The sequence below is a fragment of the Thermobia domestica genome, chromosome 13, assembly GCF_964235325.1.
Source record: "Thermobia domestica chromosome 13, izTheDome1.hap1.1, whole genome shotgun sequence".
NCBI lineage: Eukaryota > Metazoa > Arthropoda > Insecta > Zygentoma > Lepismatidae > Thermobia > Thermobia domestica.
The window spans coordinates 217,524,192-217,552,142 of NC_137466.1; the positions used below are offsets into that span (position 1 = coordinate 217,524,192).

Here is a 27,951-nt window from a genome sequence, read left to right on the forward strand (position 1 = left end):
ACGATGTGAGGAAGCACTGCGTTGTGCGTTCTGTAGTTTCTAGGTCACCAGTGCCACCACAAACCGTTGTAATTCAACGACGTTATCTCAATATTTATGATAGATTTGTTATAACTTAGATAACGGCTTTCTGTTATCATGTTATATGTGTTATGTAATAATTGTGTACTTCTTTTGTGCTTTTTTTAAATAATAGTAGCGTTTTTCTGTGAAAGCGGTAAGTATTGTAATGACTAGTTTTTAAGCTGTTTTGTACAGTAGTAAGTTAAACTAATATATATTACGTTTTAAAGTAATACGTTTTAAATAATGTCTTAAAATACAGTGAAACCTGTCAATGTTGACCACCATCGGTTCCATTGAAAAGTGGCCAACTTACTGAAAATAACTGTGATTAGTGTATTTTTAGAAAAGGATTTCTAATACAGTACCTTTCGAAAAATAGCGAATCAGTTATTAATCACAAATGTATTCATGGTAGTTAATTCTATACGTATTTGTTTTATTCTTTTTGACACATGCACATTCTAATTTTGTAGTTAACTACCTCTTGTTAATGAGCTACAAGTGTTTCCCTCGGAGCGAAAGGTGCTTTAAGAAAATCTTAAGGGAATTCATATCTTAAAACCTCCGCTACATACTTGACAATTGAGATGATTAGCTTTAGTCCCCGGCTATTTGTAGCGCTTGCAAACCGTTTTTATTGCTCATGCGTACGCTTAGAATACGCTGACTACGTATTTAAATGTGGATGGCTAATCACAAACGCGAAAGCAATACAAACGCGGAGAAAACGTCAGCTTGAGCGTATTTGGTGCGTTTCGGAACAATAGACACTCTGCTGTTTAAAAGATGTCAAAAGGAAGGAAAAAAGGAAAGACATGTTGCCAGGCAAGGAGATTTTAGCAAGAAGCAGCTGCTTTGAAGATGCTTTGTGCAGAGTACTGGAACTCTGCATTTATAGACCTGGACGTGGCAAAAAAAAAAGACCTGAAAACCCTGACTGGCTCTCAGTATGATTTATATTTGTAGAAAAGTAAAGTTACCAAATAGCCACCTTGGTCGCGTTCGCTCTAAAGGGTTTCGCTTCGAAAACACATTCCCAAATAGCCACAGACTTAACCTTGAGAATTATCCGGAATTAGTAAAGCTCCCCACTGATGAAAGGAGGCGATATACCTAATGGTTTTACGAAAACAGACAGGGTAAACAAATACGTACAAGAATTTCCTGAATTCCTGTAAGTGTTTTTTTCTTATTCACATATTTCTTCATCACCCTCTTATCAGGTTAGTGTTCTAGCCCTTTCTGACTGTGTGATTCCATTTGGGTTAAGAAAAATAACAAAACGGTATTTTGCGAGGCCAAGATACGCAGGTAAATTTATCATTATCATCATAGGGTAAATATTGTTTCGATGCGACCAACTTACAGAGTACTGAGTAACGAATGTCTTATGGGAAAATGCAAGTTCAAGACGAACCAGGCCAAGATGAGCAGGTGGCTAACTTAGAGAGGTGGCCAAGTTGACAGGTTTTACTGTAATACATTTCTTATATACAGGGTGTTGCAAAAATTTGTCAATATATTTGGGAACAGATTTCTCATATCAAAATAAGAAAAAAAGTTCACATGTACCTGTGCTCAAAAGTGTATAGTTCCGGAGTTACAGGGTGCCGAAAACGTGAAACAAATTAACTAAAAGTTCCTAAGTTCACTACTATGAGACCTACCGTAGTCGGGTCAAGACATCACTGAGGAACTAATATGTGAACTATTTAAATATCCATGTTTAAGAATGCTTCAGTCTTGCACACCAATTTTTAGAGGTAGATGGAGAGTGATCAAGTACTCCCAAACAGATTCTCTTAATATGATTACGCAAGTACCGGAGATTCTGAAAGATGGATATTTGGATAGTTCATATATTAGTTTGTCAGTGATGTCTCGATCCGACTACAATTGCTCATATAGTAGTGGAATTATGTATCTTTAAAGTTCATTTATGACGTTTTCTGCACCGTATAACTCCTAAACTATCCACTTTTGAGCACAGGTTCTTCTGAACTTTTTTCTTAGTTTGATGTGAGCAATCTAACACCATGTATGTTTGAGGGTAACAATGCTATATATATATATAGATAGATATAGATATATAGATAGATAGATAGATATAATAAACAGAAATCGCCGTATTTTAACTTTGACATAAGAAGTATTCTCTGAAAAATATATGATTAGAAGAGTAAAATATATGATTATAGATAGAGAAGAGATACAGATATTCACATCCAATGCAACTCTGAAAATGTTGATTGTAAATCATACATATTTCTATCCTTCCACATTTGTACGAGGAACATTTGATATTTATCATTTTCTGAGAATGCCATTTCTATGAACTGAATGCAAAATGAAACCACAGTTTTTGAATCATCTTTTTATGTTTCCGTCTGGCTTTGCTTTAAAGTAGAAACGAGAAGGTGCTGATCAACTTCTAAACAACATTTTCCAATTTGTGATAATATTGTGAAAATCAAAAAGCATCTAAAAATTTCTCTGCCTAAGTACTTAGAGTACTTAAAAAATTATTTAGTCGATATTTTACGTTTTAGTTTGGATTTTTTCTTACTAACAAGTAACAGTGTGACGTGTACACTGGTTTGTTTTGCATAATATTTTCTCAAGTATTATTGAAACCAGAAGTTGTATTAAATTTGTATCACTTCCGGTTCCAGTAAAGAGTTGATGCAGATTTACTATACGGATCCATAGATTTGTAATAAAAGAAATTTGCAATAATATTTTAATAGAGTATTGTGTAAATAGTAGAAATATGGTGTGCACTTACCTCTGAGATGCGTATTTACCTGGAAATATAGAAATCAAAGTCGAAAGTGGTATCCATGTATTCTTTTATAAGGTAATTACAGATAAATGTGTAATTTGTGAAATATTTATGATAAAGTACAACTACTATTTTATTAAAGTAGTTTTTAAGCAATCGAAGTAGTTTGTAGTTGTACGTTCTACACGAATTGCTACCTAAATAAACTGAAAATGAAATGTAACATTTTACACAAGCATTCACGTTCAGGCAGCCATTATGAACTGATTGAAAGTGAATCAGAGTATACGAAAGTGAAGAATTAAGAAGCGGAACCATTGAAATCTTGCTGATGTAGTGCGTATATAACTGGAAAATTATTAATTGTGTCCATTCGGAATTGTAAGTAATGGCGGTAATGAGTAATATAGGACATAAGTATCAAGTGCAAATTGAGGAGAAAAGTGAAACTGCGTGATATTTGGAGAGATGAAACGTTGTCTTTATTGAGATAAAGGCAGGAAACAACCGAGCCTCGTGGGGTTTCAAAACCCTCTCGCTCGCTCGGATATATTTTCTGAAGGTAAGATTCTTGCTTTTTAGTGGCCATCTTGTTTTGTGTAAATTGTGATAAAGGTAGGAAACAACGAGCCCTGCGGGGCTCTAACCCCCTTACTCGCTGTCGTTCGCTCGGCTATGTTTTGTTAAAATAGCATTCGTGCTTTTTAGTGACCATTTAGCATAGGTAGTTGCTGTTTTTTGCAGAATACCTTTTAAAGTGAATCTGCAGTGGATAATCCAAGTAGATACCTCGAAAGTGATTGGGACAGGAAGGTACAGAAAGTAAATGCAAAGAGAAAGAAGCATTTTTATATGGATCCGTATAGTGAACCTGCACAAAAGTGTTTACAGAGGAGATAGAAAAATACTCTTGGAACGCTTAATTGATTGCAGAAGGCTGTTTCTCAAATTTTGTTACAATTTTTAATGTTTGGTGCTCAATGTTAAAACAGCAAGTGGTTGATTTTTGCCACCTCCGGCGTGACTAGAGGGTTAAGAGAGGAAATGGAACCTATTCTTAGAATAATAAACCGATTTCGGAAAAGCACTGTCGTATCGTTTTTACTCTATGTAGATCAATATTAAAGACCTACAAAGATCAATATCAAATTTTAGCAGATTTCTATCACTTCCGATTTAGTAGAAAGTTAAGGATGGCGAAACCTCTTGTCGCTATCTATTACCGTTTTAGTTATAAAGTGATCAACGTCACAACCGCCAATGGTTGATTTCTCTCAGTTCATGTGAACTAACTCAATTCCTAACTTTTGGGCTATGGGGGCGCGGTGGCTCAGTGGTAGAGCGTTCACCTCCCGTGCTTGGGGTCCCTGGTTCGATCCCAGCTCGCGCCGTGTGGACTTTGTGGTGCACAAACACCGTGCTCGTGGGTTTTCTCGGGGTTCTCTCGTTTCCTCCCAGTTTCTTCATTTCACCATTTCCCTCATCTCTTATCATCACCGTCTCCTTTAGCCTAACCGGCATAACCGTGGGACGTAAAGCTTCAAGATTTCATTTCATTTTTCCTAATTTTGGGCTTTCTACATTCTGATCAAAATTGATGGTTCCATCTGGTGCACACATGAGAATCTACACATACGTACAATTTTCAGTCGCGTAAATATACAGTGTACTCTGAAATGTTAAATCTATAGAAAACTGTGAGATTATTCACTCAAGAATACATAAATGAGTATAATATTTTTTTGATATGTTTCTAGTATTTTCAAGAGTATGAAGAGGAACATGTGTCGCTTTTCACAATTGCGGAAAAAACTGTGTATAATATGGCTCATAGGCTCTTCGATTTCATACTAATACAAACTAATTTCTAACTTTCTCAGACGAAATTTGTCTTTATAAGGTTTGTTACATACCATTTCTGATGAACAATACTCGACTTGCTTTCATGCCCCAACCCTAGTAGTTTGTCCGTCGTACACTAAGTGCTCATTGAATTACGACCACCTCTCCACACAAAAAGTGTGGCAAGCATCCGAGCTGATTAGATGACCACCCCGATAGGTAATATTGCAGAGAAAGAGCATACTCGAGGCTATATGTTGGCAGACAGCAGACTGTTATAATGGAAGATGGGCAGGATTTATCCGCATTCCGATAGTGCATGATTGCAGGTATTAGATCAATAGGTGCGCCAATAGCCCAAATAACAATACTTGTCGGATTCGCACGTTCCTGTGTAGTGAAGGTGCACAAGAAGTGGGAAGAAAATGGGGTAATTGTTTCCAAGAGACGGAACTGCAAGGGTGTACGAAAGTTCAAAACGTGAGATGAGCGTAGCATCAAGCGGCTCGTGACAGCCAAACGAACCATCAATGTCTGAGAATTACGTGACCAATACAATATGCAACTGTATAGCGTACACTGGCACGCATGAAGTTCCATAGCAGACGAGCCACTCATCACCCACTCCTTACAACTCGTAACCGCCGACTTCGTCGCACTTGGGCACAGGAACACGCTAATTAGACCGTAGATAATTGGAAAAGAGTATTTTGGCCCGATAAATCACAGTTTGTGCTACTCCTCTCGGACAAGCATGTGCATGTTTGCGCCAACAACACAAAGCTATAGACCCCTTGTACTTTATGCGTACTGTACAGACAGGTTGCGGCGGATGTATGGTCTGGGTATACTTCTTTTAGTATGAACTGAAACCATTGGTGTGTATTGACCACAGCGAGACATCCATTGTATACCTGCATGTGTTAGAGGTTCACGTACGCTCTACAATGCAACACTCCTACCCACACGAAGACAGCATTTTCCAAGGCGACAACGGACAGTGTCACCAAACCAGGACTGAACTTGCTTGCTTAAGGAACATTCCACGGCCCCCTAACTGGCCGGATCTTAATCCTATATAATATTTATGGGATGTTGTGGAATGGGCTCTTCGCACCATTACTCTTGCGCCGACATGGTGTCAGATCCCCGTTGAAAGATACCAACTACTAGAATCCATGCCATGTCATGTCCAGGCCGTCCTCTGAGCAAAAGGTGTAGCAACAAAGTATTAGATAGATGGTCGTAATTCAGTGAACACTCAGTGTATTACGAAGCAAATCCTTGTCATCAGTTGATATTATCATTGTAACATTAATTTCAGCCTTCGTCTGCAATGTCACTTGAGAAGCGAGTCTGGAGAATCTTGAATGGAGTCAGAATTGAAGACCTGCCTCTTCAAAAGGAGGATGAAGCCCTGCAGTTCGTTAGAGAAAACTTCTATCCAAATGCTGTAGTTGCGAGTTCAGTTGGAATGGACAAAGACCCAGAGTCAATGGCGATGATCGAACCCACGTTATCCAAGTGTATCAGAGAAAATCTTTGTGTAGCAGCTATAGATGAATCCACAAATGAAATTGTGGGGACAGGTTTTCTGTGTTTAGAGAAGAAAGACTCTGCACAAGACAACAGGAAGATGCCGATCCCTTATGAGAAAGCATCAAAGGTTATAGGAGCCGCAAAACAAAAAGTGAACTTGTTTGAAGAATACCAAGTGGATATACTTGTGAATATTACAAGGCTATGCGTGAAGAAGACCCATGCAGGGCGTAAGGTGGGATTGAACCTAGTTGAAGTAGCCATTGAAAAAGCTAAACTGTTGGGAATTCCTTTGGTGCAGGTCGTGTCAGACTGCAACGCTTCAAGAAGGATTGCTGAGCAAGTTGGTATGAAGCAGTGGGCAGAGCTTAAGTTCTCGGATTTCAAATTAAATGGAGAGACTGTGGTTTCGAGTCCTGGTTCCAACACTTCCGTAGTCATTATGGCAATGAGAATATAACATATTCATAGTAAGGGAAGTGAAGTTAAAGCGTATATTTTAACATTTGGCTTTTTGATGCTAATGTTAGCATTCTAAATAGTTTTGAAAAATTATCTCTAGTTACTATGGCTACAACCTTTATTATATTTATCACTAAATAAATTTATTGTGGAAGTTTATCGATTCAGGTCACCATTCCTAAGGAATTGTGAGTAATTGATATTTTTTGTAATGTTATATATCTTCCTAATTATTCTTTTGGTTTTAGAACGGATGAAATAATGCAAGCAGTTTTCACATGTAGTCGATATTTGCGGAAGAACAGCTAATCCTTTGGATCAGATTTCTTTTAAGTACGAAGCCATGCTGAAAAGCAATGTCTCCTATTTTTTAATATGTAAAAAAAGTTGAAGTTATTGGTATTAGAACAAGTAAATGTACATGATTTTTGAACTTTAATCTACAAGACAAAACAATTATTTTTGCACATAATCGCCATGACGATTAACATATTTCTGCCAACGTTTCATCAGTTTCACAACACACGTCATTATAAAATTGTTGGTCTTGATGACGGAAGCATAGCCTCATTTAATAATTCACTGCATCGTTAGCGTGAAAATGAACTCTTCTAAAATGTTCCTTAAATTTTTGAAAAAATATAAAATAAAATTTTGACGGAGGCAATCTGGACTGCATCCAGGATAAGATTTGACAGTGAAACCAAGGCGCTGAATCATCTCAGTTGTCATCGCACGAGTGTGAGCGAAAGCAATGTACTAAATGAAGGGCTTTATTTGTGGAGAAACTCTTCAAATCCATGCTTTAAGTTTTGTGAGAGTGTTACAATATTGATTTAAATTGATGGTAGCGGCCTTAGGCAGCAATTCCATATACACTATACCATGAACGTCAGACAGGAGACTCAGCATGACAACTTTACAAACAACCTTATTTTTGTTGTTGTAGGCGATCCTTTGTAACGATACTCCATGGAGGTGCTCTTATTTGAAGAGTCGAAATGGTCGAGAGTATCCATATTTAATCACCTGTGACAATGTTGTTCAAAAACTCATCACCTTCACATTCATTGCTCTAAAACAACTGGTCCATTCTCTCCTGTTTTATATCAGAAGTCAGCATTTCAGCATAATGTGTAGAAATATTCCATCCTAGATCTGTGATTATCGCCTGCACTCGATCCAGTAATACGTTACAGTTTATACACGCTCTGCCCATGTGCAAGCTCTGCCTCAAATCAGTTCGTAAACACTGTTGCGATGTGGTTCATCCATTATAATGCATTTACTTCCACTTTGTTGTTGTTCAGTTAGGCGAGGCTCGTTCCCGTGTGTTTTTTGGAGAACATAAAACCCAATGTCTTACAGTAGTAATGTCTACTTTACTCAGTGCTTCCCATAAGCAATCGTCATTTTAGGGTGCATATCAATGGGTCACCTGAGAAGTGAGAAATTGGATCACCGCAAGTTGCTCTGCCGGACCAACATAATGTTGTTACATGCCGGCATGTTCTTGCTATAGTTCTTGAGCCCAGTCCTAACCGGTTTCAAACCTGCAACATATCAAAAGAAAACTGTTATTATTGCAATGCAATGAAACTCACAATCAAATATTTATTTATATCCTGGAAAACAAATAGAAGGTATTAGTTTTCAGCGTGGCTCCGTGTACATAATTTTGATGCCAGTAGGTCCGATTTCGGTTCCCCATAAATATTATGTTGATTTTGTGAAAGAAAGTTTTCAATTTTTACTGTAACATTAAATAATTAGTATATATACTACTAAGAAAGTGTGTAGGGATGGAAGTTTGAAAACGTATCTCGGCCGTTTTCTGTGAATAGTCGGTATATGAAATCTCTTATAGCTATGAATGAAAATAAAATGGAAAGTGTTATTGTCGTAGAAGTTATTAAATGTTGTTTTTAGACTAGCTGTTTTCTTTTTGTATTTTTAATAGAAACATATTCAGTAAAAAAGAATATAATCATAATAAACAGCGAAGTGCTATATTTATGTTTTCAGTTTATTTATTTCAATATTTCCCTTAAATTGATTAAAGAGGTAAGCGATAGACACACATATATTTGTTGAATGTCTTTTGCCGCTATTCACTCCCAAGTACTTATAATATCTTCGAACATAGACGTTTTCAGTTTCATGTAATCTTAATATCCTACGAATGGAGTTGGAATTTAAACTAAAAGATATCAAAAGCTTTTTAAGATCAGGTCGCTCTCCTTTCGGGGCAGGCCACGAAGGCCCAAGTGTGCACTGTGATAGGTAAATGGTCCACACCTTCTTGACTTCCGTGCTGATGGAGGTGATTGTAGTCACTGTCACGTTCCGATCTCCTTTACTTCCCCAGTTTCCCCAGGCTAGAGGTCTGCACGAGCTGGCCCGTAAATTTACAATGTTAGACTCGATCCGAGTCCGAAATATGTTTTAGCATTTAGATCCGAACACGGCCCAAACTCGTGTGATAATCAAATAAGCTCGAATTACAGAACGAGAAACTGCATTTTTATTTACAACAATTAGAGATTTAATCTAGCAGTCGTACTTTAAAAGTTCTCCACAAAGAACGGTGCAATATACATCGTTGTACAGTATTAACAAAGTTAGGCCCGAAAACGCCCGAGAAATATTATTGTATATTTAAAAAATTACGGCCCGAGACCGAAGTGATATATACTTTGTAGGCCCGAGCCCGTTAAGACCTCTACCCCAGGCATCCATTCTAAAGATTCTTTGAACTTGAGTCACATCGGAACGGGAATAAAACAAAAAAGATCCCGTCGCCGTTAGGAGTTGAATGTTGATGTCAATACGGTAGGAGATGATATGAAGATAATAGAAAGGCATGCAGGAACATGTTTTTAGAAGTAAATGCAGAAAAAATAAATACATGGAAGCTATTTAATTATTATGATCTAATTACTTAATGCAAAGTAATACTTTTGACAAAGTGGATTCTTTCAACTATCAAGGATCAACATTAATAGGCCCAAACCATATCCACGAAGTAATTAAATATTAACTGAGAGCAGGTAATTCGTTTTATTATTCTGTCCAAACTCTTTTGCCATCACAAATTCTGTCGAGGACTTTGAGCTTAAAATACAAACAATGATAATTATGCATGTTGTGCTATATGGTTGCAAAATATAGTCACTTACTTTGAGAGAACAATAGAGACTGAAAGCATCTCAGAATAGAATCCTGAGGCAAATATTCAGAACCAAATGGGATCGGAATGTAAAATGGCGGAAATTTCATAACATGGAAATGCATAATTTCTACTGTTTACCTAACATCGTTAGTGTCATTAAGTCTAGGAGGCTCAGATGGCCAGGCCATATAGCCACAATGAAAGGAAATAGGACCGCTCAAACTTTTAGTTGGAAACCCAATCGGAAAAGACCATTAGGAAGACCTACGCGTAGATTTAAAAAAAAAAATATTAAGATGGATCTCGCAGAAATAGTAATACAGTATAGGAACTAGATCCAGTTGGCTCAGAACATAAGTTGTTAATAGAGAGGTTTTCTGAATGAGGCAATAAACCTTCAGGTTCCATAGGTCATAAAGTTAGTTTAGTTATTAGGATTCGAATCGAGGACGCCCAGCTGGCAAGCAGATTTCTAAAGAAGGAAATAAATTTATATATATAGCCCCACCCCCCTTTGACGCTTAGGTATACACTGGATAAAATGGGCTTCAATCCTGCTTTACACAGGATAAAACGGCAAAATATGGTTTAGCCCCTCCCTTGATCATATTCTGGATCCGCCATTGTGTATATATATATATAGTTTTCTTAAAGTTAGAAACCTCTTATCACAGACCTAAGTAGGTCGATCTGTTGACCACAGTAACCAGTGGTAGGTTGGACCATGATGGTACGGTTGGATTTGAGTTTACAATCTCTTTCAGCAGCAGGGCTAGGCCTATATGAGACATGAACCTACGTCCGTTAGTGATCGCCAAACTTATGAAGTTTCTGAGCTACCGTGCCGTTTTTAAATCCTACTGTGAGCTACCAGCCAAAACAACTACCAACTTAAAAAACTCTTACATTTGTTTATTGCCTATAAACTTGTATTTCGAGGTTAGCCAACCGGAGCGTTAACGAGATCTACCGCAAATATTCCCGCGAGCTATCAGCAGTGTTTCTATCAGACATGTTTTTTTTCGGTGGAACTGCCCCCCCCCCCCCCCGAAGGTCTGAGAGTGCCCCCTGGACGAGACCAAAATAATACGTCTATAATATAATAATAAATAAAATAGTACCAGCAGTGCCTTCCCCCGGAATACTATGTGCTTCCCGGAACACTTTTTTTTCTGAAAGAACGACTGGCTACTAGTAGCTTGCGATCGACGGTTTGGAAATTACTGACCTACATCTTAACGTGGAATCGAAACCACATGAGCTCCCACTGGGAATCGAACCGGCATCTTGACAGAAGTATAATAATAATAATAATAATAATAATAATAATAATAATAATAATAATAATAATAATAATAATAATAATAATAATACAATTTATAAGTGCTTTCAGATGCAGATTAGTTTAAATTCCTTTTTACGCCACTGCCTTGAAGACTGTTTATTCATATTAAAACATAATAAAAATAATACATATTAGTCTGGCAATGCCATAGATTAAATTCGACGTTTTCCTCTTATTGAAAAGTTAAATAAATCTACCAAAAATGTAATGTTTTAGAAATGTAGACCCTTCAGAAAAATTCGTATTTTTCTCTATAGAGAGATGAAACAGTGAAAGTTTATGAAAGAATCGTCCATAGGATGACTTTTTCCTTTATTCTTTTCCTTGGCTATTGCTTGTCAGTCAAGGTAAAATATGAATGTAAGAAATTAATCTCCTACCTCATTATCTGCACGTAGAAAATTAATTGTTTGCACTTTAGTATTCCCTTACAACTCTATTGTGTAAATGATAAAAGAAAGTTACAATAGTAATAAATCTTTTGTTTTATAACTTAAGAACAACAACGGACAAAAAAGTCAACAAACTAGCAACTAAGCACAATGTAATCACTACAAAATTGTAATATTTAGTGTTACTCTTCTCAAGGACATGGCACTGAGCGACATTGAAGACGTGTCTGGAAGAGTATGCCTGGTATTAGGATCGAAGACCTGGCTCCTGTGAGAACAACAGAAGCCCTACGTTTTGTCAAAGAGTATTTCTTTCCAATCGCTATAATTCCTCGTGCAATGGGAGAAGATAAAGACCCCAAAGCCCTGGCGATAATTGAACCCGGTCTTACCAGGTCCATTAACAACAATCTTGCCTTATCAGCTATTGACGAATCAGCAACAGACAAAATTGTAGGAACAACATTTTTATTGGTGGAAAGGAAAGACAAAATTCAGGGAATTCCTTTACAGGGAAACTCCAACAAAACTCATTCTTGGGTTACGCTCTGTAATTTTTATAAGGCTAGTATGGAATAAAAAGCCCTAACATGATTTGAAGAAGTAATTAAAAGAAATTGAGGATTTGTGTAATGTTGCAAGTAATACTTATATAATTAACCAAGATGTATATTTTCTTTTGTTATGAGAAAAACGAAATAAAGTGAAGTATATGTCTACAAATATCTAGTGTACGAAAAATAGGTCTTTTTATAGCAGCATCATTATTTATGTCAGACATTGTAACAGTTTTTTTTAAAGAATCATACTAATGGTATATTATTCCAGTGGTGCCCACCCCCCCTTATGTCTATGACGCACCCCCCAATTGTCTATCCGTAGGTGTTCTCCCATGAAAAAAATCTTCTTTTCGATTAATTTTACCCCCCCTCCATCAAACATATTTATATAGATTTTTAACCCCCCCCCAAATATTTCAATGACGCAGTTTGCGTCATAGCCCTCCCCCTTGTGGGCACCCCTGATTATTCTTAGATTCTATACTATACTAAATACTAACCTTTCTGCTTCGTTTTCAAAACCATTGTGAGGAATATAGGGCCCGGAAAATTTTCGGAGTAAAGAAATTATGTTAAGCTGATTTAGAAAAAGGAAACAATCAAATAAGTTTTTCCTTCCATTTATTCTTTTATTTATATTTTGATTCACTCCAATTTCCTGCACCCGGAAATCTAGTTTACCATTAGATCAATTTAGTAAAAGGAAACGATTGTTAATTGAATTCAGAAGAAAGAAATGAAGATTTTTTGAAACATTATCCTCAAAATGGCGGACGCGTCATTACTCATTACTTTCGACAGTAGTCTCATCTTTACAAGAACTATATGAATACTTGAATTCTCCGTAATCACTGTCCAAATACGATACTTGTTGATATGGGTCCTAATATAGAAGTCCTAAAATGTGTTGAAAGTAAAATGCATTAGTCCTAATCCTAAACTACTTAAGTCCTAAAAATAAACTAGATGTACATTCCATAATTGCATAAATTCTAAACTGGACAAGTCCTAAAAATCGTCTAGGTGCACAAACCCCAAACCAAGGAAATCCTAAAAATTATTTAGATGTGTTAATCCTAAAGTATATGGTCCTGAAAATCTCCTGTGGAACTTAAATCGCATGTAAAGCAAGTACCCTAAAGCAAGTGGATTGTGGAGGTATCTAGAAATTGAAAGTGCAGGTTGACACTCAAATGAAGTATCGAAATTAAATTAATTTTTTTATGGCAGGTTATGTACAAAACGAAGAATTTATTTTTGTGATACAGAAATGCGTCTTTCTGTATCATAGTCCATTGATAAATAAATTGCACTTATGAAAATCTATCCCCATTGGTGAGGGTTTTACTACTTCTTTACGAAGTCAGTAAAGATACTGACGGAACTTACATTGTAAATAATCTGCAAGTAGAAAAAATATATTAATCATTATGATCATAGATATCCTGCCACTATTGGCAAATCACTTGCTCAGAAGCTTCCATGCTCCACAGTCTTCAGCTAACCTCTTTGTCTTCACGTACGATTTATCTGTTTTGATATCGTCTATTAATTGTAGTCTTATTCGCCCTTTCTCTCTTTTTCCTGCCACCAAATCCTCTAGCACGTATCTTATGATACAGTTCCTACTTAACCAATGTTCCAACCGGTTTCTATTCCCCTTTTCATTTACTTCTAAAATTGTTCTTTTCTCCGTCACCATTTCTTTCACCCTCTGATTCGTTTTCCGCTCGACTCAGCTCATTCTCTCGATTCTTCTCCACAACGTGCATTTCGAAAGCTCCAGTTCTTTCTCATCACATTTGTCTAATGTCAATGTTTCTGTCCTATACAGTACAATTCTCCACACGAAGCATTTCATGAGACTTTTTATTCTCAACTCTTTATTCAAAATCCCACAAAATAGTCTTCTTTTCTTCCTGACGGTTTCTTTCGCCATTCCTATCCTTGCTTTCTTTTTTCACGTTTGCACTTCATACCATCACTAATAATACAATCACCATGGCTTTTGTCTTTCTAACATTTATTTTCATCCCATATTCTTTACATCCCTTCCTCAAGTTTTCTAACATCTATTTGTTTTTCTTTTCAGATTCCGCAACAAGTGCCATACCATCTGCAGATCGTATACAGCTAATTATTCTACCTCTTACTGATATGTCGTTTTCATTATGTAGTCTCTTTTTAACCATTTCTTCTAGATAGGTATTAAATAATGATGGCGAGAAACAACATTCCTGTCGAACTTCCCTTCGAATGACACTCTCCTCTGTCATGAGCCTGTTGTATTCTTCTTTAAATAAATAAAAACTAGATAACATACGTACAGTTACCACCTTTAACACTATCAAAAACGGAAATGGCTGAAATTTAGTAGTACTTCTAGTTTCAATACTAATTTCCATAGAACGAAAACGTTTCTAAGGAATTTCGAAAAGCGGTTTTTTGACACATATTCAGCGCCCTAAGAATGAGTTTTGTCTCGAGTTTTAAGTTTTTGTTCAAACCAGAATTGGTGAAAATTTACGATTTCTGGTTACAACACTGATCGGATAATGGATAAAAGGGTAATAGATAGCGACAAACAGGTTTTTGATATGGATTCTGTACCAAGAATATGTTTCAGCTTTGATTTTATCCTTCTTTTGCAACCGGAAGTGATACACGCTAATTAGATCTTCCGGTTTCAATTTGTATCTCAATAGAGCAAAACAGTATGCAATGTCTTTTTCATGAGGATTCAGCATTAACAAGATCCATCTTTCATCTTTTTTGCCAGTTGCCACCAGTAGTTACAAGCAGATGTTCTACTTCAAGTTAAGGCCGCGGTGGCTCAGTGGTACAGCGTTCACCTCTCGTGCTTGGGGTCCCGCGTTCGATCCCAGCTCCCGCCAAGTGAACTTTGTGCTGGACAAACACCGTGTGTGGGGGTTTCCTCGGTGTTCTCCCACTTTCTTCATTCCACCATTTCATTCATTACTCATCATCACCGTCTCCTTTAGCCTAACCAGCATAACCGTAGGACGTAAAACTCAAAGATTTAATTTTTTTCTACTTCAAGTTTGAGTACTGAATTCACATAGTTTGGGAATCTATCGTAGTTCAACTCTGTGAAACGAAATCCTATTATTATTATTATTATTATTATTATTATTATTATTATTATTATTATTATTATTATTATTAATAATAATAATAATAATAATAATAATATAAATAGCATAATAATAAATATCCATAAATATAATAGCATATTATTAATTCAGATGTAGGCAATAAGCCTGAATTGTTACTCTACTGTCTTGGAGACGGTCTGTTTTATGTTCATTGTTATACTCTTTAATAAATAATATAATACGAGGGGGAGTCCTAAAATAAGTTTCCCCTTTCGTTTTTCCAAGAAAAGCGAACAGCAGTTTGAGAAACAAGACAGCGGTTGCACGCGCAACACACCCAGACACAAGTGGGTGTCGTTCGCTTGCGATCCCGCAGATGGCGCCGTCACAGCGCCTGCACAAAGAGGAGACAAGTCTCTCAGTCTGAGCCTGGTAACTATGAAAACACGGCGCGTTTTGACGTTGTGGTTAAAGGAGGAAGTGCGAGTGGTTGTCCGCTATGAATGGGCACGTGGCGTATTGGGAGCAGAAATCCATAACCGCCTCTTCTAAGTCTATAGGCCTGATGTGGTGTCGAAACTAATGATGCGGAGAGGGTGTCGCCAATTCAGTGAGGGGACCTGTTCATGAGTCATACAGTCCTGATGTCGCACCCAGTGACTGCTATCTGTTTCCGGCTTTGAAGAAGACTCTCGTGGGCATTCGCTTTGGTAGCAATGCTCAAGTCACAGAGGCTATTCAATGCTTGTTCCGTATGCAGAGCGCTGAAATTTTCCTGCAAGGGTTTTTGAAGCTTATGAACTGATATGACAAATGTGTCAATGTAGTGGTACTTATGTGGAAAATAAAAATAAAGGTACGACCGGTCTTTAATGTCACATGCTATTTTTCGTCTTGAATCCCCATTTCTGTTCACAGTCGCCTGGCGAAACTTTTTTTTGGGACTGTCCTTCGTACTCAAGAAAGCAAATAAATAACTATCGTGATCCAAGTAAAAATAATATAATAGCAACAGCCTGGCAATCATAGGTCATCTTATTGGAAAATTACACTTGTCAACGATAATGCTTTAGAAATGCACAGAAAAATTCGTATTTTGCTTTCTAATAGAGAATTATAACAATGAATTTTCATGGAAAGAATGTTCATAACATGACGTTTTACTTTTTTTTAATTATTTCTATAGCTATTGTTCGTCACTTGTGTAAATTTTGTATGTTAACAGTAAACTAAATACTGTATTATCTACACACAGCAAATGTTTTGAACTTTAGCATTCCTTTATAGCTCTATTGTGTAAGCTTAAAAAATAATAACAATGATAAAAAGCCTTCAGTTTTATGATTTAACAACAGAGAAAAAAATGTCAAGCAATATTTGAAAAACTAAGTCAGGGGTGTAGTCACTGAAGCGAGGGAGAGGAGAAATGGAGGCAGGCCCACAAATGGCGTTTATCCGTTATGTGCTTATTAAACTTGTGTAAAATTTACAGCAAATGAATTATGTGTAAATAGAAGATGAAATAGAAATATTAAAAAAAATAAAATAAACTGTGTCAACGTTTTAAAATAATTAAAACAACTGAAATTAACCATTCTCTCTATTACTTTCATTTATCTAACTGGATGTGCACAGTTGCGAATTTATTAATATTGTATAACTATCTGAGTTTCAACTTACTTTCAATTCGAGTTTTTCTTTTCTTTTACCATTTATGTCCATTTAAACGCGACGTCAAACAAATTGATTTCCAGGAGGTATGGTGGCTTAGTAGCAGAGACCTCACCTCTGATGCTAGGGGCCATAGTTCAATTCTAAGTCAAGTGAGGTTGTGGTCGATAACGTGTCCAAGGGTTTCCTCGGAATTCACTCTTTTGCTCTCACATTTTCATTCCAAAAATTACTTCATTATCATTCACCTCATCAATCATCCGTCTCTTTTAGCCTAGAACACATAATTGTGGGACGTAAAAGCAAAAATTTCATTTGAAATGCATTTCGATGAACATAGTATATTTTATTAGTATTATTCATACAATTTCACGTATTATCATGACTGGTGCTTCAATAAAATAGGAAATTAAAATTATTATTTTTAGAAAAAAGGAATTTACTTTCCAATTAGAATGTGGAAAGGTCGCTCACCGAAAGAATTCTGACTCCACCTCCCTACAGCAACTCGCTGACTACACGCCTGAATTAGGCACAATATAATCACTGCAGGAGATGTAATATATTGCGTTACTCTTCTCAAGGACATGGCACAGAGCGACACTCGACGAGTCTGGAAGACTTTGGGTGGTATCAGAATCGAAGACCTGGCTTCAGAAAGAACAACAGAGGCCTTACAATTTATCAGAGAGAACTTCTATCCATTTGCTGTAATTGGTCATGCAGTTGGTGAGGATAAAGACCCTGAAGCCATGGCGATGAATGAACCAAGTCTCATCAAGTCCATTAAAAACAATCTTGCCTTGTCAGCCATTGACGAATCAACAGGCAAAATCGTAGGAACAACAATTTTATTGGTGGAGAAGAAAGAGGAAACTGCTTCACCAAGAACCTCCAAAGTACCTGAATCATTCAAAAAGGCAAGAATGATTTTGGACGCTGTGGAATACAAAGTGGATTTATTCCGTGAATACCAAGTTGATACAATAGTTAATTTCTCCAAAGTCTGTGTTCATAAGGATTTTACTGGTCGAAAATTAGCTCTTAATTTAGTTAAAGTAGCAGCTGAAAAGGCTAAAATGTTAGGTATTCCTGTTGCAAAAATGGTGGCTATTAACAATGCAATCCAGGCTATAGGACGAAATCTTGGTATGAAAACATGGGCCGAAATAAATTACTCTGAGTTCGTTGTAAATGGAAAGTTGCTTGTTCCCGATTCTGGCCCTAATCGTTCTGTAGCTCTTATGGCTGTTCAATTATAAAACAGAATGTTTAAATAATTTTGTACGTAAACGAAGATCAAATTATTTTGTCCTTTATCTGTACAATAAAATGTAAAACTTAATTTCTGATATCTTCGTCTTCTTTGCTATTTATTATCTTTTATGTGTATCGTCTCATTCTCCTTTCTGTGAGACTCCATTTTATTCCTATAATTCCTTAGATTAACTACAAATAACAAGCAAGTATGTCAATTCAATTACCAGAAAGTATATTGAAAGGCTGGGAAAACTAACTCCCCGATACCATTTATAGACAATGTTAGAAAATAGATTTGTGTTATTTAAGGCTACCCGATGTCTGATTTACTCGTAACAGTTCTTTTCTTTTTCTCAGTCTGTGTCCGGACTTTATTTCAACTGAAATTATTTCGCCAAAATATCCTTTTTCTTTTTTTATTCACTCAGCTATTTTATTTTACACAATTATTGTTTCCTCCTTACAAACAGGGGGTAAAAGTGAGGAGGAACGCAGGGGGACGCAGTCCTCCCACCTCGAAAAATATATACGGCGTCCACCCAATTCCTTACAAAAATCAGCGGGTAAAGATAGGCAGAGGGACGGAGAGACGTCGTGTCGCTTCCTAGCGTCCCCCTACTTTTTCAGATCCACTTTTACCCCTGCTTACAAACTGTGTAAAGTTTATTGCAAACACGTCTAATTTAAATAATTGCAAATGTACACAGTAAAAAATGGTTGTATTAATTCAACTCAATTTTAACACAGGGCAGTGGTTCCAGCGTGACTACCACTATGCAATGTTAGTTCAACACACACCCCGCGGTGTTGGCGTTTAACATAGGAGGTGTGTTACATCTTTAACACACAACCGGTGTTGAGCCGTGCCGTAGGCGTTAATGAACCACAACATTACTCCCCCAAAGTATGTTAAATCGCCTATATGCGTAATGTGTTTACATTATGCTGAGTCTAAAAAAGCACTTTAAACAAGTAAAAAAAAATGTACGTCACTGGCGGGGGAGACACGAACCACCAACCTTTCAATTACTAACCGCGTGCTCTTCCGACTTGGCCACGGAGGCGATGAAGAAAACGTCGCTTGTAGAGGGATAAATTGTTGAGATCTTTTGAATTTGGCTAATCAGAGTGCTCCTTTAATTCGCGTATATTCGACGATAACCGTTCGGGATAAGATTCTGCTCGCCATGTAGAACTAATTTTATAACAAAATGACGAGTGTCTATTTACTTTATTTTATAGTTCTTCCATATTCACTTTCAAATGATCGGCGACAGTTGCCATCTAATAAAGTTGATGCATTTGTTGCTTCTAGTACACATTCACTTAGAAAAAGAAGCAATAAACGCATCAAATGTGGGAGATGAATTTAGAACACCTAAATGACACATGCCTAGCACATCTTGTGCTGTTAGGGTTTCTTCAGAAACATTATGTAAAACAATTGAAAACATATCGCGCGGTTTGCATTTTGAAATTTTGCGTATACCTGGATTTATTTAAGTATTTCTTTCTACTATGTTTCTCTGTCGCTTCAATTCATAAGCCTTTATAATTAGATGCCCAACATATTTGGCAATCACGCAGAAAACAACACCGAAGATTCTACACTTGAGTTAATTTAACACACAGGCAATGGGTCATTTCAACTACCGGCATTTGACACACAACTCCAAATGGAGAGTGAGTTGTTCTAACCACTTGTTTGTGTTATATTTTAACACAATCGTGTTAACACATAGGCATGTCATTGAAATAACACAACCATTTTTTACAGTGTACGAGTATATTCTATCAAAAGCATTAACATTTTTAAACAGAAATATTAATGATTTAGGATAGAATATAATCGTATTTTTAAACGGAAATAAAATAACTGCTCTCTGGTGATGGTAAGAGAAGCTAGACTAAGATAAACTAAACTAGAAAATAAGTCTGTTGTTTATTTTTGTGTTACAATAATATTTTTGGGAGTTTAATAAAAAGAAAATGAAAACAACAGTTTAGTTCGCAGTACATGTCGCGATTTTTTAAAAATTTATGTATTTATTTATTTATTTAGTTTCGTGAGTAAGCCTATTGCTGGTGTGGTGATTTGGTGATTGTTGTCAAGCATGGAAGAAAGAGAATTTAAGCATAAAATATTGCCGTAATTCATTCCTCAGTTGTGTTGAGACTTTGTTTTGTAGTCACTGTAGTTTCTGTTCTCTGATGTCTTTTGGTGAAGTTTGTTTTTGTGCCAGCATGCCCACATAAAATAGCTTGTAGTTTCACTGGAGGCGCCACCGCAGTAGCGTAGGGGAGGGGGAGGCCAGAGGGGCCGGGCCCCCTCAAAGAGGTCCGACAATCTAATTTGGTACTTTGATGTATGTAATTTTTTATATCTTTTTATTTTTATATATTTTTTGTTTGTAATTTTTCTATGGGTACCTATAACAGCACTTGCTCCCCCCCCCCCCAAACACACATCCTGGCTACGCTACTGCGCCACCGGAACGTAATAGATATGATTATTCATAATTAAAACATACATACATATTACAAGGTATATGAAATGTAATATATAGTTGAAAATTTCATAAAAATATCCCGATTCCACGCTTCGAAAATACGGTAGCCTTATTGTGTTGCAAGCAATAATGATATTAGTAAGCAAGGTTTTAGTTGCTGTTTTTATTTAAATAACCAAATAAATATCTCCAAATAACATGTGTAGACAAATTGGTTCTCTTATAGTAGTGTCTTGAGTTGTCTGAAATCGTAACCATTTTTTCAGGGTCATACTATATGATTCTGAAATTCTGTACTATGCTATACTAAATACAAACCTTTCTGTTTCGTTTCGTTTTCAAAGACATTTCGAGAAATCTGAAGTGTAGAAAATTTCGAAGTAAAAAAAATTTGTTAAGCTAATTTATAAACAACGATGCAAGCCAAGAAATTCTTCATTCCATTCACTCCTTCATGGTACCTTGATTCAGTCCAATTTTTCGCATCTAGGTATCTGATTTATGAGCGATAGCAATCACCGTATTAATTGAGGATTGAGAAGACTGAAATGAAGATATTTTTAAAAACCTCATCCCAGAAATGGCGGACATATCAGTATTCATTACTTATTGTTCTTTCACACTAGTTCCATGTGTGCGAAAACTATATTAAAAACTTGAATTCCAGGAACGATTCTCATTAATTGAGGTTGACACTCTTCTTGATTTTGGAGAAAATGACTCGTGTACCGACGTGGCTCTGCCTGAATTTTAAGATGTCCCAACTTTTTACATTTATTGACGAAGTTGATTAAAAAATAAAAAGTAAAATAGTAACTATTATTATTATTATTATTATTATTATTATTATTATTATTATTATTATTATTATTATTATTATTATTATTGGAACTTAGTTTTGACTATTATTTAGAGCCTTCAAAATAGTGTTTCTTCCAGATACGTTTTTGGGGGTGCACTGCTCCCCCCGAGCTCTGAGAGTGTCCCCCGGACGAGACCAAAATAATACGTCTATAATATAATAATAAATAAAATAGTACCAGCAGTGCACCCCCGGAATACTACGTGTGCCCCCCCGGAACATTTTTACTGAAAGAATGAGTGCTTGACAACAGAAAGTCTACGCTTATTTTGCAAGCAGTTGCGGAGGATTAACTTCTCGAGGGAGCAGCAAGTAACCAGAAATATACATTTAAATGGGAGTAGGAGCACCAGTAGACCTTGGAGTGTCAGCAGGTGAAGCAATAACAAAAACAAACGGTACTGTTTCTACAACAAAAATTATATTAAAGTGTTAGGATAGTTATCTATTTCTATTTTTTTACTTTGTATGTGTTTAGGCACGTAACATATAGGCCTACCTATACATAGGCTACATTCTATTCAAATTGGTCATATTTTAATTATAGGTCTAGAAGATATTTTTAGCATTTAAATTTATATGATTTCATTTAAAAAGTATTTCAGCAAGATTTACTGCTAATATTTTCTATGACAGAGCGGAGAGTTTCTTTTTCTAATAAAGACGCGAGAATTTGTGAATATACAGTCTATTGAAAAATAAATTCGCTTTATGAAATCGACGAGGCTTTGACTACCTCTTTACGAAGTCACTGAAGATAATGATGGAAATTATACTGGACTAACAAGTATCGCATATGTCAAGATCACATTGTAATCATTTTCCATACTCATTGAGGAATCCACCACCCGAAATTGGTTCCTCTCATATAATTAAAACTATATTACCTCCAGATATCCATTTCTTGACGGAAATCTTACAAGCACAATAGACTTATGTGACCGAGATACTTAATTATGCCCTAAATGGTCAGAAATGAATGATCTCATACCAAACTTTGCCAAAATATAGTTACAATAGTAGAAAGGTAAATGTGAGTACTATATCTTCTAATAACCAGTACGATGGTTGAACGCTGAGGGAAACCCAATTGGGTTGAGAAGACAACATTCACCAAGACTCATGTGAGAACAAATGGAGAGGTACCTGAAAGAAAGACGTAGAAGGCTTTAATCAAGAGGACCACCAACAACGGCGATGGTTATAGTTAATCACTAGAGACCGGAAGTTTAGGCACTAACAACCTGGAAAATAGGCAGGCAAATAGGCACTTAAAATGTAAAAAATAGGCAGTAAAAAGGCACAAAAAGTAACAGGAAATAACTGAAATAAATAGTCAGTACGATTAAAAAATAGATTAAAGTCACAGATAATGTTCAAAGAATATAGAAACATATCTGTTTGTTAATGTCTTCTTTTACTTTACGGTATATATATTCTAACGTACCACGTGTTTGTGTTTACAAACACCTTATATATATATATATATATATATATATATATATATATATATATATATATATATATATGTGTGTGTGTGTGTGTGTGTGTGTGTGTGTGTTATTGATATCGTATAAGTTATATATCTTCCTAATGAAGGCTTATTTTGAAGAAAATGTATAGAATATGCAACATTAGACACTAAAACAATTTTTTAGGCAGTAACGGGTGAAATAGGCAAAATAGGCAAAATAAAATTGGCTTAAATCATAACTATAACCCCCTCATATAAACTTTAAAATGTTATTTTTGATCATATCTTTAATATCAAGGAATAGGCAGTTTGCCTAACATCCGGTCTCTACTAATCACACATCGCCAATTGTCGGCGTAAGTCGTTTGTGCGATGGGAGTTTAGCTTATTCATAACATGAAGACAAATCATCAAAACGCTGGTAATTTCACTGAAAAAGTTATATTGAAGCTGAACTAATAAAGGTGTTTTGCGTCGCAGATATGAACTATTCAAGTAATGATCATTCGATAATACTTTCTAGTTATGTATAGGGTGGCTCAAAACTAGGTATACAGTACCATATTGATCAGCTCGTTAATTTTTATATCATTTCTTATTGTTATCCATCAGGTAGACTTAGTTCCTTTATTATTTGTTCTTAATGTGTTTTTACTTATATCTTAAGTTCGGAAGAGCCGAAGCAAATAAATCCATAAACTAGAATGTTATACTTGATCAATGCAGGGGTGTATACCTACTTTTGGGCCACCTTGTATAGACACTGATCAAACAATTAGGGGATCAGATGAAATATCACACAAGACGCTTGTATAACGTTTGGTTAACTTTGTATTTGACTCAGATACAACATACAGGAGAAATGATGTAAGATACGGTAAAAAAAAAATCGTTTACACATTTGTGTTGGAGCTCCAAAATAATTCTTCACATGAGTCGGGAAACCAAAGGGTAATGTGTGTACCTCTCAAACTGCTCACAAACAGCCGGCCAATAACAATAATTGTTCCCTAGTATGGTGTATGATCACCTCGAACAGCCAACACTGCCTGGCATGGATTCGAAGAGATTGTCGATGAGTTCTTGCGGGTATTATACAGTAGCTTCGATTTCAAAGAATAAATTCTCGTTTTGGAATTATTTACCCTTGCGATAAATCGTACCTTATCCCTCCTTTCTCCGTGATACCCTATCATTTGCTTTTCAGAATCAAAAACGTATAGTTTGTGTCATTAGTTCATCACCCATCCAGGCTCATTACCTTATTTTCCAACTACTTATCCTGAACAAATTATACAGTAAATATCCTCTGTTATTTTTATCATATTACTTTTCTTTTATATGTCTTTCTCAAGACATAATAATGGGGGAATAACTATGGTAGTTTTCTTTGCTTGCTACATCTAAGTTAAGCCACTCTCGCCGTACCTGAGACCGCAGTTACTATTTCATTCGGTGCCAGTACTACATGAAACGATTTCTTTACCGAACTTCATTTTCCACCATATAATCATCTCCTATGCCTTTGAGATACACATAATTTCATGGTTCGCGTTTAGGCATTGACAGCATTCTTAACCCTTGTAGTCAATGTTGTGCTACAGTCAAATACTGTCACCTCGCCAAATTTCCCTTCTTACCAGATGCCCCTTCGATCGATTTGGATCGGCTATGACTTTCAGATAGTAGTATCATGAAATGAATATTCGCGTATTGGAGTAAACAAAATTCGTTTGTGGTCAATGTTTACTTTTTTTCGGTATCAAACCATCAAATTTTCCTTTCTACCGTATGCCCATTTTCCAGTTTTTATATATATATAAGCCAAGACCTTCAGATACGTATTAGCTTGACGGCTACAGCGAACCTTGGAGTTTGGGCGTAGACAAAGTTATCTACCTTTGGGTTAGTGTTATGATACTCGGTGTCAGAATATCTGAAGCGATTTTTCCACTAAATTCCCTTTCCTATTTAATGTCCCTTTTTTAACTTTTCTTGATCACCTCAGAACCCATGTCGTACCTTCTTACTCGTACCTTCGTACGTACTTAAATATATTTATTGATGTACTCAGCAGGTAACTACGTCTGTTATTTTTTGTATTGTAAGACCAGTTTACACTTGTCACCAAACGAAATAAAAAAGTGTTTTAAAATATTATTATAATTTTAAGACATTTCCCTTATTTCGTACTTTGGTTATTTTATGATGTTATACAACATTTTCGTTTACTCTTTTAGTGTATCCGAGATGGCAGGCGACAGGAGAACTTGGAGGGTTTTGGATGGCATCAGGATTGAAGACCTGCCTTTACAAAAAGAGAAAGAAGCCCTGGCCTTTATTCGGGAAAACTTCTACAAGAGCGTAGTCATCGGAAGCTCTGTCGGAGTTGACAAAGACCCAGCCTCGATGGCAGTTATTGAGCCAGCTCTTTCCAAATGCATAGCTGAAAACCTTTGCGTGTCTGCGATGGCTGAATCTACAAATGAAATCGTAGGAATAGTTTTTCTGTTGCTCGAGTCGAAGCATGATATCCCGGATACAACAGAAGTGCCACCTGCTTACGCCCGAGCCTTGACAATTCTTGATACTGTAGAAAAAAGCGTTGACTTATTCAAAGAATACGGCGTTGATTCTATAGTCACTATTTCAAGACTTTGTGTTAAGCGTTCTTACAGGGGGCGTAAACTGGGTTTGAACCTCGTTCAGGTAGCTTTAGAGAAGGCTAAACTTTTGGGCATCCCAGCGGCCAAGATTGTGTCTGACTGTAACGCTTCTAGTATTATTGCTCAAAAAGTTGGTATGAAACTTTGGGCAGAAGTGAAATATTCCGATTTCACAGTGAATGGTAAGCTTCTTATTCCCAATCCTGGACCCAATACGTCAGTAGCTCTTCGTGCAATGAAATTATGAAAAATAATTTTTAAAATAAAACTTTTCCGGAATTAAAAGGTGGTTTTATCGTGAACGTACCCAACCGATCTTACAAGCATTCGTTAAATAGTGTAACGAATCTTAAACCAACAATTCTACAAAACTGATTAACTCTAATTAAGCTTAAGAGCTGTACCTTTTATGATCTGTAACAACATAGTTAGGAAAATGATGCGCTATCTTAACAAAACATTAAATAATATTTAACGGGATACCATTTTTAACGATCGTCAGTTGATGAACTCAGGAGTCAACATTATTTTCGTCCTTTCCGAAGAAGTAAGAGACTTTCCTCGGACACATATCACAACTCTACACAATCAAATCTTTATTTTTTCGTCTAAGCTTTCGTAAATCCGAAATTTCGAATAGAAATCGACGTATGCTGTGTTTGGGATGACTCAAATACGTGATAAACCTATTAAGATTTTAACAGTGTATTACAATATCGTGAAAGAGAAAGAAGCCCTGGCCTTTATTCGGGAAAACTTCTACAAGAGTGTAGTCATCGGAAGCTGTGTGGGAGTTGACAAAGACCCAGTCTCGATAGCAGTTATTGAGCCAGCTCTTTCCAAGCATGTTTGTAATGTTAAATACGTATATTTTTATAATGTTATGTGAAACGTTAAAAGATTTGCTATTTTGTTCAGAGTTTCCTAAAAATAATAAAGCATATTTTTGTCAAATGACTAATCTTACTGTTCTGAAAATTCATCTGGAATTTATAGTTTGTATACCATAGGATAGTTTGTGAAGCTCGCAATACAAGATATGGAAGTGCTAATTTAGACACTGTCAGTTTTTAAATTCTATTACTCAGGCTGCTAGTAATACTTACCCTTTCTTATTCATTGTGAAGGCTTGTCAATTATTGGTTCATTACTTTATACATAAATGAGACCAATAAGGAACAGATGGATATTGAAATAGAAAAGTGCAGAATCCAGAATGACGGAGAAAAAGGAAATATTATAGCGAAGTAAGTATGCGACTAAGAATGTTGAAGTAATAATAATATGAGTTCCAAGGAATTGTGTTGCTATAAAGAAAGTTATGATTGTGAGTATTTTATTATTCCGTTATCCATTCTGATTCTGAATTCCATAGTGTAGAAAGTATTAAGTCTCGTCCATGGATGGAATGTATAGAACTATTCAAAATGATTGTCGGAATTTCAATGGTCTGTCATGAGCAATATACTTAGGATTTTGAGTAGAAACCAAAGTATGTTGTGTTTGGAATGACCTAAATACGTGGTAAGTCTTTTAAGATTTTAACAGTGTATTATAGTATCTTATTTTATGTTCATGTTTGTAATGTTATGTGAAGCGTTAGATGATTTGTTATTTTATTAAGATTTTCTTAAAAATAAAAGTTTTTAAATCTATTATCCAGGCTGCTAGATCTATTATCCAGAACACTCACCTTCTTTCATTCATTGTGAAGACCTGGCAAGCATTTGTTCATTACTTTATCTATACAGAAATAATAGATAGATAGATGAATAGAGCAAAACTCCAAGTTTTTGTTACGCGTCTTACAATTGATTTACATTTGAACTCTTTTTAATTCTATTCTACAAACATCGACAATATGTGATCTCAAAGGCAGTTATAATTTGTACCTACAGTTCCAGGATATTTGGAGGAGAACATAAGCCTGATTATTAGAGCAACCCAAAAGCATAAAAAGCATAACAGCAATTTACACATATGGTTGGTACCTTAAACATGGTTGTGGTTGTTTAAGGGTCCAGAAGAAACTAATTTTAAAAGCAAATAAAGCATAATTTTAGAAAATAAAGCATAAATTAAAATATATAGCACAATTCTTTTTTAAAAAATCTCTTTAACTACAAGTTTAACATACTGTATTAATAGTTTTAAAAAAACAATATTTACAATACAAAAGCATTGAGAACAACAATGCAACAATGAAAAGCTTATTTTTATTTCTGTAAACTT

At 35.9% G+C, this 27,951-nt stretch overlaps 1 protein-coding gene across 3 annotated transcripts; it reads left to right on the forward strand.

The window, feature by feature from the left end:
• On the forward strand, positions 1-27,377 carry LOC145669027 (arylalkylamine N-acetyltransferase-like 2). Of its 3 annotated transcripts, none has more exons than XM_081737372.1 (2): positions 1-217; positions 25,294-27,377. In XM_081737372.1, the coding sequence occupies exon 2, from the start codon at positions 25,304-25,306 to the stop codon at positions 25,964-25,966; it is 663 nt and encodes a 220-aa protein (XP_081593498.1). In that variant the 5' UTR covers positions 1-217; positions 25,294-25,303; the 3' UTR covers positions 25,967-27,377. The 3 variants fall into 3 exon arrangements, with proteins under 3 accessions (XP_081593498.1, XP_081593497.1, XP_081593499.1); XM_081737371.1 differs by lacking the exon at positions 25,294-27,377 and adding an exon at positions 17,532-18,299; XM_081737373.1 differs by lacking the exon at positions 25,294-27,377 and adding an exon at positions 6,015-8,703.
• Positions 27,378-27,951: the final 574 nt, after the last annotated feature.

What these genes read in the sequence shown, in the direction of transcription:
- LOC145669027 (XM_081737371.1), top strand. Translation starts at nt 17,535, where the DNA reads ATGGCACAGAGCGACACTCGACGAGTCTGGAAGACTTTGGGTGGTATC.